This window comes from Culex quinquefasciatus, chromosome 3 (assembly GCF_015732765.1).
Source record: "Culex quinquefasciatus strain JHB chromosome 3, VPISU_Cqui_1.0_pri_paternal, whole genome shotgun sequence".
Taxonomy (NCBI): Eukaryota; Metazoa; Arthropoda; class Insecta; order Diptera; family Culicidae; genus Culex; species Culex quinquefasciatus.
In genome coordinates, this window is record NC_051863.1 from 44,978,365 (window position 1) to 44,991,482 (window position 13,118).

Genomic DNA, 13,118 nt, shown 5'->3' on the forward strand with positions numbered 1-13,118 from the left:
AAATCCAGTGTTGAAATTCGAACGAGAAGAAGGAAAGCATTTCTCGCTCGCGAGCGAGTCAGAGAACTTGTAGTACTTTTCTCTTCTCGCTCGCGCTAGCCGTTCGTCCCAAGCTAGCAATTTGTTTATCAGGCTAAGAATGCGAACCAGGCGATGGTCTAGAGGTGTAACTTCAATCGCTGTGTTGTTTTATGTTCTTTTCTAACACGTTAAACTTCCCGCGAACTGGCAATCCTGGCTCGCGAGAAAGCCCGTTCGCGAGCGAAGGAGAGCACGGGCAATCGGTGAGTTTCTCTCGGCAGCTCGAGACTCGCGGCGAGAACACTGCGCAAATCGATTTTCACGGGTACAGTGAAACCTCTTTTTATGCGATGCGTTACGTTTTTATTATTTGTCGATGTTCAGATCTAAAAAACGCTTTTTGAAGCTTGCAAAAATATTGTAAGGTTTAAGAGAAATCTACGAAACAAAAAGCGTAACGCCGCCGCGTAAAAAGAGGTTTCTCTGTGAATGTAAAAGTGCAATTGTCACCTTTTTTTTTAAAGAAATCCCAATCATGTTAATACAGTATGTAAAAAAAGTATTTACACCCCTTGGGCACTATGCACATTTTGTGATGAAACATGAGCAAAATTTAAAGTTTGACAGGAACCTAGTACTACGTTTTGTTCAGAAACTCATGCCAAACATTTTGCTACAAAAAGCTCATGAAAAGATGATTTCTATAAAAAGTTATATAACAAATACTATTACGAAAATAAAAAAGGTGCAAAAAAGTAGTAGAATAGATTTTTCGTTGGAATTTCGTACCAATCCGGAATTACGTCGCAGGAAAATCCGCCGGCATCCGAACCGGTCCACGATTCACCAGTCAACCTATGTGGATTCGGAAAGGGCATAAAATTTCCGATCTTTTGATACCCATACATCTAGGTTTTCTTTAAAACCTACGTTTTTAAATACCTGGGCAAAAAGTAAGTTTGATCCACGAGAACAAAAATTACGAAATTCCATACATTTTTGGCAGGTTGCTCAAACGAAACCATAACAACGTTTTTGCTTAGGTATTTAAAAACGTAGGTTTTAAAGAAAACCTAGATGTTTGGGTATCAAAAGATCGGAAATTTTATGCCCTTTCCGATTCCACATAGGTTAACTTGTGAATCGTGGACCGGTTCGGATGCCGGCGGATTTTCCTACGACGTAATTCCGGGTTGGTACGAAATTCCAACGAAAAATCTATTCTATCGATACAAATACCCCCAAAACGGTGTTATACCCACTCCAAAATGTTTATTTAGCAATTCTTTGGTAATATATTGACATTTGGTTGAATTAAAAGTTTGCAAAATTAAGTTTAGATAAGTTTTATTAGAATTTTTCAGAGTTATATAAACTTTTATACTAAGTAGTTAGTAAACTTTATATTCAATCCAAATTATTTTTTAATCAGTCAAGGATGCCTATTTGGAGTTGGGAGACTGGATTTATGGTGATTTGTCAACAAATAACATTATTTATGTTAATTTTTCGAAAGGTGTACACACTTTTTTTGCACCTTTTTTATTTTCGTAATAGTATTTGTTATATAACTTTTTATAGAAATCATCTTTTCATGAGCTTTTTGTAGCAAAATGTTTGGCATGAGTTTCTGAACAAAACGTAGTACTAGGTTCCTGTCAAACTTTAAATTTTTTACATGTTTCATCACAAAATGTGCATAGTGCCCAAGGGGTGTAAATACTTTTTTTACATACTGTATTACATTTTTTGTATGTAAAAAAAGTGTAATTTTACCATTAATAATTTGTAAGTTTGCCTCTTTTCCAATGTTTCTCAATTTTTCTGTCTAAATTGAGGTAATAGTATGTCATAAAAACGTAATATTAAATCTCCAAATTACACAGTTCTCAATTTTTTACAATGTTTTGCTGTGTACAACTGTGTCAAATTAATCAGAAACCGTTCAGCTAATGTTAAGGGTAATGTTAACATTCCATACATAGTAATTTTTTTGTAACTTTTGAAGGTGTAATTTTGGAAGGTTCTACGCAGGGCTTGCGAAATTTCGACTTTGTTTGTGATAGCTGACCGAGCACTCCAATCGTCTTCACCACGACAACCTGATTTTTACATTCTGCTTTCGTTCGTTTCATACACAAAGGAATGAGTGCTACGCAAAGTCACTCACACAATCACTGACTTCCCTCCAGGAAAAAATCGCCTAGAGAGCGGTCGTTTGACATTCTACCGAGATTCCGATCATCTCTCCAATGATAGCAATCATATGATTCCTGTCACCACGCAGCATACACTAGGAAGAGAGAGACAAAAACGAGAGAAAGAGAAAGAGCACGTTCGGGCGGCTGCTTGAGTGGTGCTCATTTTTCGTTCGTTTCGTCTTCGTGTTTACGATCAATCGACCGTCGCCAAGCAATGACGGTCATGATAGGCGTTGTGTGTCAGCGATCAAATATCGTTTTGGGAAATGATCGCTGACAGAAAGTTCTATCGAATATCGAGCAGTCACGTTCAGTGATAGATCCCTTTTCAAGCATTGGTTCTACGCAATCGATTCAATCTTTTTTTTTGTTTTTAAGTGATTGGTATTGTTTGCTAAATTTTTCATTTTATTTGTTTGCATAAAATTTTCGTTTTTACCACACATTAACAATTAAATAAAAAAATTAAGCTAAAGTTTGTGTTGGAATCTTAATCTTCGAAGAATATTGTTTTTTTTTTTCATTTTTAACAAATGGTCCAATAACCAACAAAAAAAAAAAAAAACGAAAGATGAAACTATGTACTAATGTTAAGCTTTTAACGTGATGAAAAGAATTCAGTTTTCATTTGGTACTGAGGTTGGGTGTCCACAGCGTGTCCAGTATTCATGGGGAAAAAAAAGTTGAATAAAAGTCAATTTTCGCACGTCATTCGGCCACGCCCTGCGAGTGGCATTCAATTAAGCTAGTTGAAGTAGCCTGTTTTAGTTTGATTTTTTTTGTTTGTTTCCTCCCTCAACTGACGGATGGCAAAGTGGTTTGTCAAAGTATAACGTGTTACAACACCTGTCTTTATTCCAGCTTATCGCAACTGGACTATCTTGATTTTTAATACGTTGAAGGTATGGTTTCGTTCAACTATGATTTTTTACTTCCCAGAATTGCATGAAACGAATCTTTATTTGTATGGTTGCCTAAAAATAGGCATTTTGATGTAGAAGCAAGCGATTGGCAATTATTCCCCTGTAGCATTCATTATTTATCGAAACTATTCCTCGATTTTGTTGTTTGCATTACTTTCTATCAGGCAGAATCTCATATAGCACACTGCATCAATGTAACCATATGATTCCGAACGAAATACTAACATGATATCATCCGAATCTCGCTCTCATTCATAATATTGTGTTTTTTCAGCACACGGCGTGTCTAACTCGATTTCAGGTCTCCGGATAGTTTCTGTACGTAAAAGTCATCACATTTGAACAACTTCTTTTTTTGAATCTATTTCTAACTCTCTATTTCTCTGGATCTGTATCTTTACTATACTCTCTTTATCTTTATAATCTCTCCTGTTTCCCTTCTCAAATTCGTATCCTTTTCGATCCTTTTATTTTCAATCGAAAAGTGGCATCCTTTTCATTTTTCTTGCATTCCATTCTGGTCGTCCCCATGGTCTCCGTGTCATTCTGGTCGTGTTTTTTTTTGCTCAAATCCCCCCTTCTTTTTTTGCTGTCGTTTAATGCTTCGGAATGCTTTGCCATTTTGATATGCTTCCATTATCTTCCCTTATCCACTCGGAGTTATCTGATTTCGTAGACTCGTTCCCTTCCATGGCTGTGATGCTTGGCATTTACTGTATAGAAGTATGCAATTTTGAGTTGAGTGAATCACTCGAATATTCAGTCCAGTGCATCTTTTCATTTGGGATACACTTTTTTTGTCGTAGTATCAGCAATGGAAAGTAGACCAACATTTAGTTCGTTTATTTTATTATACCTTTTCAATATGCATGCAAATGTTTGCTTTCAAGTAGCAAGTTCTTATCAACAAAAATCGTAGAATTTACTTTGTTTTAGACCCGCTACTATTGGTGGATTTTGTCAACCCCTAAGAAGCTCACAAAAGAAAATGTTTCCCATAAAACGATTAGAAGATGATACCTTTTACTGATTTGATGTTTTCTAAATGTAAAATTGTTGAATTTAGTCATTTGGAGTACCTAATTTAAATTTTTAAGTACAGTCATCCTTCATATTCAAAACAGTTTACAGATCGGCCAATGTTCAAAAAACCATAGCAATTGAACTTAATGATTCGCTTTTACCTTCATTTGAAAGCTTTTATTGCGATCTTTCAATTGCTGTATCGAACAACTGCAAATTTTAACTTTTATATCAAGTTTTTGAAGAAAAACTTTGACCCTTGAAATCCACAAATTCGGAACACTTTTTATCTTACGATGTAAACAAACTTTTTTTTTCTCTCCAGGAGTACATATTTTTTTACAAAATAATGATTTCACACACTGAAACCAGTGAAACTCAAGCTTAGTGATGTTTTTTCCGTGGTCTGATAACTTTTTTTGTGAAAATATCATTTCAATTTAGGTGTTCCAGAATTGTGGGAGGCATAATATCATCCCACAATTATGGAACAGGCTATTTGAAGGCAGTGTTTTGCTGCTCAGGATAAAAAAATCTTGAAATGAAGTTTTTTGTTCAAAAATTACTACTTTTGCTAGTGAAATAGCAAGAGAATGTCCAAATAAAGGTCCTAAAAATAGTAGGATCGAGAGAAAAGCTGCATTTGGCATGCTATTGACAAATTGTCACAAAAGTGTTCCGAATTTGTGGGTGTTCCGAATATGTGGGAAGACTGTACAATAATAAAAATAAAACATTTGGTCACTTTATTTCTCAACGCTTATAGATCGCAGTCTGTATCTGTATCTCAGCCACTGATTGTCTAGTTTACAGCTTAAGAAAGAAACAAATTAGGACAAGACACCCAAAAAATATTTTCAAACCAACTAGCTACCACCTAGTTTTATTGAGGTTTTATGGAAGCGTACTGATTGCGTTATAGTTTTAATTCGGCATTTACCGCAACAAATAAGCAAGAGCTGATTTATAGGTTCTAACAAGGTTTTATACCTCGAACATGATACCAGGTGACAATAAAAGCAAAATGGCTTTTAGTGAGGTTTTAGTTTTAAGAGAGTCATTTGCATTAGGCATGCAAAATGCTTACTGAAAACCATAAGCTCCTAAAAAAGCATTTATCGCCAAATAGTGATATTGATTGTGATTAACCGCCATCTTGTCAGAAAAAAAAAAGAAAAAGCAATAAATTTGATTAAAAATTGATGAAAACACACATTTTTGTTAAATTTCGGACATAATTAGCATAATTAGCATAGTTATAGAAGTCAAAAAACATTTGATCATTTTTTTTCACTGAATTGCATTAACATATTTTTTCATAAAAAAACTTTAGTTACAAATGAATTATTTGTGATGAAGCAAGATGATTTTTTGGCTGTATTAGAATCAATACCGATTTAAAAAAAATCGAAATACTAGTCGCAAAAATTTTTCAATTTCATTTTTGATGTAAAATCGAATTTGCAATAAAAAAGTACTTAAGTGAAATTTTGATAAAGTGTACCGTTTTCAAGTTATAGCCATTTTTAGGTTACTTTTTTGAAAATATTCGCAGTTATTTCTTCAAGACTGCAGAGGTTTCGAGGGAAGCCGAAAAAATAACAACATCAGTGGAACACTTCAACCATTCTTGCAAATGAGAAAATAAAGGAGATCTCGATGATAAATTTCCTGAAAGAAACCAGTTTGTACAACAAAATTTGAACCTTTTTCCCAAGACATGAATGCCACAAAAGTGGTAAAATGCCTATAGGGTAATTCTCTACCAACTCACACGAAATCGGGAAAAGTTGCCCCGACCCCTTTTCGATTTGCGTGAAACTTTGTACTAAGGGGTAACTTTTGTCCCTGATCACGAATCCGAGGTCCGTTTTTTTGATATCTCGTGACGGAGGGGCGGTACGACCCCTTCCATTTATGAACATGCGAAAAAAGAGGTGTTTTTCAATAATTTGCAGCCTGAAACGGTGATGAGATAGAAATTTGGTGTCAAAGGGACTTTTATGTAAGATTAGACGCCCAATGCACTATGGGGTATTTCCATATAAGCGAGCGGCCAAAAATATTTTTTTGCTTTTTTGTGACTTTTTTGTGTTGTTTGTACTTAGTATAATGAAAACAAATGAATTTTGATATTTTTCCAGAAAATAAGTTTCATTTTCGATTTTTTCATATATTTGAGGCCACATGCATTAATGTGGTGAATTTTAATATTCTTGCTCTGTCTATTTGATGCACGGAATGGCGGTTTATGCTATGTTAAAGTTTCTGATTTACGTTCAATCTCCCTCCCCTTCTTCTTGAGTTAAAATCCACCTCTCTTTGAAGACCCTCCTCCTCCAATCAAAATTTGATTTTTGCGGTGTTTTAGAATTTTAGACGGTTTATTTTATGGAACATTGTATGGATTCTCGTCCACGTTTTTGTTGATCCACTTGCAAATTCACGTTTTCCACGATAAATTCTTCTAAATCAAAATCACTATGTAACCGATTGTCGTTAGATTACTTAAAATATGAACTTCTTCTATGGGCTTTTGTATACCTCGTTTTGAAGCTACAGAACAACATGCGTAGTTTTTCCTCGGTGGTTTTTCCTGAGTTGATCATGTGATGGTTCTGCAATGTTGTAATTTTACAAATATACTGAAAGTAGTTCTCACGTTTTCAAAATAGTGCTTCGTTATATCGTACAGGGACACTACGGCATTATTATCCATACTTTCAAAAGAACACAACAACGAACTGATATGAATATTCGACGAATCGTTTCTGTAAAATACTTAGAATAGGAATTTCTAATTTTATTAAACGTACCTAAGTACCAACAAAGTCATGAATATCAAACCATTTTCAAAACATACATAGCAGGTACGTCATTTCTGCTTCCGCAGGTAAATAATGTGATTTTAACCAAGCGTATACGCGAAATCATTAATTTTCATGCATGAATCAAAATGTTCAAAATGGCATAACTCAAAAAGTGCACATAAGTGCACTTTGAAATTTGGAGACAAGTTAGGACATGGTTCAAATTTTAAGCTGCAAATTTTTCAGACCGCACAAATGCACACAAAAAAAGTACTCCATTAGCAAAGTTGAAAAAAACTAAATTTTGAATAAAAATCCATCTTTTTTGATTTTTATTTTTTTTTTAGCCTGTAAAAGTGTGTTTTGTAAAATGTTATTAAAAAGTTGAATCAATTACCTTTCTGAATATATATAATGATGCAGGAAAAATACATAAACAGCTACACAATACAACTATGAAAAATAATCATTTTTGTCAAAAACATGTTTTTCTTACCATTTTCGCCTTTGAAGGTCTGCAATTCAGTGAATTTTGAACCTACAACTTTCAAACTCTGGATTTTTCTTAGTTAGAATGTTTATTTTCGAAAAAAAAAATACCAAAAAAATAATTAGAGTATGTCGGTTTTTCGATTTATGGCCGCCTGAAACCCCATAGTGCAATGGTGTTCCGAAAAAAACGTAATTTTCATCGAAAAAACACTAAAAAAGTTTTGAAAATTCTCCCATTTTCCGTTACTCGACTGTAACAAATTTTGGAACATGTCATTTTATGGGAAATTTAATGTACTTTTCGAATCAACATTGACCCAAAAGGGTCATTTTTTCATTTGGAACAAAATTTTTCATATTAAAATTTCGTGTTTTTTCTTACTTTGCAGGGGTATTTTTTAGAGTGTAAAAATTTTCTACAAAGTTGTAGAGCAGACAATTACAAAAATTTAAATATATAGACATAAGGGCTTTGCTTATAAACATCACAAGTTATCGCGATTTTACGAAAAAAAAGTTTTGAAAAAGTTACTTTTTGCGTTTCTCTTTGTTTCGTCGTCCGTGTCTGTCGCGGGTGACCATGAACGGCCATGATCAACGACGACCAACATTTTCAAAACTTTTTTTCGTAAAATCGCAATAACTCGTGATGTTTATAAGCAAACCCCTTATGTCTATATATTAAATTTTTGTAATTGTCTGCTCTACAACTTTGTAGAACATTGTTACACTCTAAAAAATAACCCTGCAAAGTTAGAAAAAACACGAAATTTTAAAATGAAAAATTTTGTTCTAAATGAAAAAAATGACCCTTCTGGGTCAATGTTGATTCGAAAAGTACATTAAATTTCCCATAAAATGACATGTTCCAAAATTTGTTACAGTCGAGTAACGGAAAATGGGAGAATTTTTAAAACTTTTTTAGTGTTTTTATCGATGAAAAATACGTTTTTTTTTCGGAATTCTGAGTACGCCATCAAATCGGGCGTCTAATTTTACATAAAAGTCCCTTTGACACCAAATTTCTATCTCATCACCGTTTCAGGCTGCAAATTATTGAAAAACACCTCTTTTTTCGCATGTTCAAAAATGGAAGGGGTCGTACCGCCCCTCCGTCACGAGATATCAAAAAACGGACCTCGGATTCGTGATCAGGGACAAAAGTTACCCCTTAGGACAATGTTTCACGCAAATCGAAGAGGGGTCGGGGCAACTGCTGTGTGAGTTGGCGGAGAATTACCCTATAATAAAAAAAAACGCATTTATTTATTTTTTAAAATAAGTGCCCGTGTTTGCCCACTTTTGAAAAAAAAAAATATTTTTGAAGAGCTGAGAAAATTCTGTTTATTTTGCTTTTTTGAACTTTGTTGATACGACCCTTAATTGCTGAGATATTTCCATGCAAAGACTTAAAAACAGGAAAATTGATGTTTTCTAAGTCTCACCCAAACACCATTTTCTTATGTCGATATCTCAGCAACTAATGGTCCGATTTTCAATGTTAAAATATGAAACATTCGTGAAATTTTCTGATTAAAAAAAAAACATTTCATTTTTTTAATCAATACTAACATTATAAAAGGGTGTAATATTGAATGTTTAGCCATTTTGAAATGTTAGTATTGATTAAAAAATATATGTTTCGAAAAGATCAGAAAATTTCACGCATGTTTCATTTTTTAACATTGAAAATCGGACCATTAGTTGCTGATATATCGACAATAGAAAATGGTTGGTTTTTTGGGTGAGACTGGGAAAACATCAATTTTCATGTTTTAAAATCTTTGCATGGCAATATCTCAGCAACTAAGGAACGTATCTGAATTTTTTGCCGATTCTGGAAATTTCGGAAAAGTTGGCATTTAATGTCCCTAAAACATATCAGAAAATTAAAAAAATAGTGTTTTTTTTGTTGCAAATCTAGCATTAGTGACAAACAGTGTTTTATTTCCAATTTTTTTGCAGTGTATCATTTGTTTTTCAGTGTAGCCCATATCCATACCTACAACTTTTCCGAAGACACCAAATCGATCAAAAATTCCTTCAAAAGGTACAGTTTTTTTTTAATATTCATACACAGAAAAAAATCATGGTAATATTACATCTGGGAAGTAGTACATCTTTTATGTCAGAAAAAAGGTGTAATTTTACCTCTGAAAATGTGTAATTTTACCACTTTTCTGGTGTAATGACACTTTTTCAGTCTAAATTGAGGTAAAATTACATCATAAAAGAGGTAATATTCAACCTTCCAAAATTACAGCTTCCAAATTTACATTATTTTTTGCTGTGTTTATCATTTTTGTATGCACAGCTGCCAAATTTGTATGGAAAATTAATTGGACAAACTTATGATGCAAAATGGCTTCTTTGGGCATACCGAAAGCACCAAAAAAGTTTCAGCCGGATTAAAAAATATTACAAAAAACGAATGACCGAAATCTGAGAGAACTGCTTTACTATCAAAAATTCCGACAAAACACAAAAAATTCAATTGGTCTAATTTGATTAAAAGACATTACTCACCATCATGAAAACCAGTTGCTTTCTTCCTTAAAGTATAGGATGTCTTAAAATGATCTTGTATGGCGTTGTGCCAATTAGTAAGACGTTTCCACAAATCTGCGCCTATAGTTTCAGCAACCTCTCCCGTACTAATCGGCAAAAAAGCTATCGGAATAATTCCGTTGCCGGGAATCCATACTTTGTGCAGAAGAGCGGAGTGGATAAAGTTTTAATTGCTTCTTCGTAGAAATTAGTAGTGCGTTGGCCTTCACCAAGCGTCAGCCAGAGGTCTTCTCCGTTTGAGTGTTTGTCAACAATTTCTCGGCAATCTCTACGTGTCGGTGTCGTCGTTTCCACATTAATCTCATCCCCTTGGCGAGTCTGGTCCTGGGCCATGGCAACGGCTACGCTAAGGACACGTGGGTGTTCGGACTCGCGTGCCGTGGACGATGGTGTGGCCATTAGTGAGAGCGAGAGAGAGAGACAGCGATGAAACAGGTGCGTGCTAATTCTGTTGACAAGCTTCCTCGGAAAAGCTGCTGCCAGCACTTGATTGTCCCTGACAAGGGTTTGAATTGCTGGACAGGATCACTCACCTGAGAAAATGTGTAAAGTTGGCAGTTTTGGCTTTTGGGTTTTTTCCTCCCTAGGTCGGTGTGAATTGGAACACCTGTATTGGGACTACACCCAAAACGAGGAAAGCTTAAGCTTGGCAGAAATTGTGATTTTTTCGCGATATTACACGCGACAACAAGATGTAGGTATTTTACATGTATTGTAAAATCAATGTTTGCCCATCTAAAATAAAAAAAAAAAATATCTTCAAAAAATGTTGATAGCTTGAAAAAACGTTGCTTCGAACAAGATTCATGATCAAACTCTTTGATTTGGAACGAATCTCTTATCAACTGGGCCAACAGTATCAGATCACCTAAGAATGTATTGGTGAACACCACGAAACGATGCAACAGCGAAGAGCGTCGAGAGCGGAATTAGCTTCAAAAGCGCTGTAAACGCATCGCATGTCAGAGGGATTTAGTTTGTGTGTATGAAATTTTAAACCGTGTGGGAGGATGATGGATAAAGTTAGTTAGTGGGTTTCAGTTTCGTTTTTTATATGGGTAACATTACTTTAATTACATTTCACCAGTTTACAAAATGTTTATTTTCGGATAATAGCCAATGTAAGAAAAAAAACGCTTTTAAATCCAGGAATGGAAGTGACTTTTTGTAAATAGGCTCAATTTAGAACAAATTTGGCCAATTCGTAGTGTGCACAAGTAAAAACATGATTCGCGGTGAAAAAATGTGGAAAATTACTTCGAAGAAAAAGGATAATTAAATTTGGACAAAATTGCGCTTTTTGTGGCCAAAGGAGGGATGTTGGCTGAAGGGTACCTTGTTAAGGTAGCTGAAAATGTTTCTGTTGAAAGTGGAGAAAATACAACGGAGATGGATCAGGTCCTACGCAGAAGATGGTGTTATTTAGCAAAGTGTGTCCATGCCGAAACTGTTCTGCTTTGGGTGGAAGAAGCGAAATTTAATCATCCAAACTATCTGCTAAAATGTGTTACACATTTTGACACTCTGTTGATAATAGTTTTGGGTCATTTGATGATGAGTTTATTTATAGACTTAAAGCAATTCGCATGGTATTTTTTTTAAAGTAATGATTTACAATTAATCTCAGTCATGCTACTCTCGAAAACTTGCAAAATATCAATTAATTTATAAAAATATCTGGGATCATTCAATTTTTGGATTTCAAGGCGAAATGGTTTTATTCCAAAACATGAAATAAAACGTAAAAATTGCAGTCATTCGAAACATCATTCCAAAATTCACAAGAAAAGTTTTCAAACAGTGTTGGAATTCGAGCGAGAAGAAGGAAAGGAGGGAGCGAGGGAGAGGGACAATTCTGGCTCGCGAGAAAGCCCGTTCGCGAGCGGAGGAGAGCACGGGCAATCGGTGAGTTTCTCTCGGCAGCTCGAGACCCGCGGCGAGAACTCGAGAGAGAGGATTTTTTCTCGCGAGTGCGCGAGAATACCAAAACTGCTTGCAAATATAGATAAAAGTGAATCATTGGGTTAATTATCATTTTTCCATGACTCCATGAACATTGGCCGATCTGTAAATTGTTCCGAATAAAAGGATTCCAAATAGTTTACAGTTAGTTGCACATGGCGAAAACTTGAAATCAAATTCGCGTTGGCTCAGATAGAAACATTTTTTTTTTAATGTAAAATCAAATTTGCTAACTAAAATTACTTAGACGGAATGTTGATAAAGTTACCAGTTGGTTAGAAATGAGATTTTGTGACAAAAAGTGAAATAAAAACTGATGATTATTTTTTTCGTACTGTTTTTTTCTGAAAAAAAACCCAGATCATACATAATAAAACGGATCAATTTTGCGACCATTTCAGGACATGATCAGCTGGGTGTACTGCGCCCGAATCCCAAATGTAAGCTTGATTGGTTGCGACAGGACCTGGTGCTTTGACTTAGAATTTTTATGGGATTTAACCAGTAAAATCGGTGCGTTTTGGTTTTTCCCCGTTTTGAGTCCCTTAACGATTTTTATATTTTTCAAAAACCTCATCAGCTCAAAGTCCGTGTTCCAAGGAACAACTTAGAACAACTATTGGGAAGAGCTTTGCTAATATAAATTATTTTTTTTAAACTACCAAACTTAATAACTCAATTAACTTAGAAAATCGTCAATATTGTTATAAATTGTTATGTCAATGTGTATTATTTAATTAAGGAATATCAAAAACTTACTTAGTTTTTCTGATACAAATACTATATTAATCATGTTAAACTAAGTTTGTTTGGTTCACCCACCAAACAGAAGACATTTTGCGTAGGTTGGAAACCAAATGGACGTGCTGGCATTTGATTTTAATAAACGAATGTTTCGGAAAGAAAACAGATTCGTTTCCCGGTAGCATTCCCTCCTATATTTATGTTCAGGCTGAGTTTACGGTATCTCTGTCTTGGAGTAGGAGTGGGGGTGACTTTAACTTTGTCAAAACAAATGTTTGAGGCTACATGAATTTGTTGTTTTTTTTTGGGACTGAAGTTAAATGTTAGAAAGCTTTGAATTCAAATTGACTGCAATTCGGATTGACAAGGGTTCA

At 34.7% G+C, this 13,118-nt stretch overlaps 1 protein-coding gene across 3 annotated transcripts in view; it reads left to right on the top strand.

The window, feature by feature from the left end:
• LOC6047586 (ribosomal protein S6 kinase 2 beta) overlaps positions 1 to 13,118 on the top strand; it is a 60,106-nt gene that overhangs the window by 28,171 nt on the left and 18,817 nt on the right. Inside the window, exon 2 of one of the 3 annotated variants that reach the window (XM_038261658.1) lies at positions 3,084 to 3,124. The exons of 1 other annotated variant lie outside the window; for it this stretch is intronic. In XM_038261658.1, the coding sequence (XP_038117586.1) occupies positions 3,084 to 3,124 (41 nt within the window). Of the gene's footprint in view, positions 1 to 3,083; positions 3,125 to 3,419; positions 3,464 to 13,118 lie in introns of all 3 variants that reach the window. One more of the 3 variants, XM_038261657.1, reaches the window with a different exon arrangement.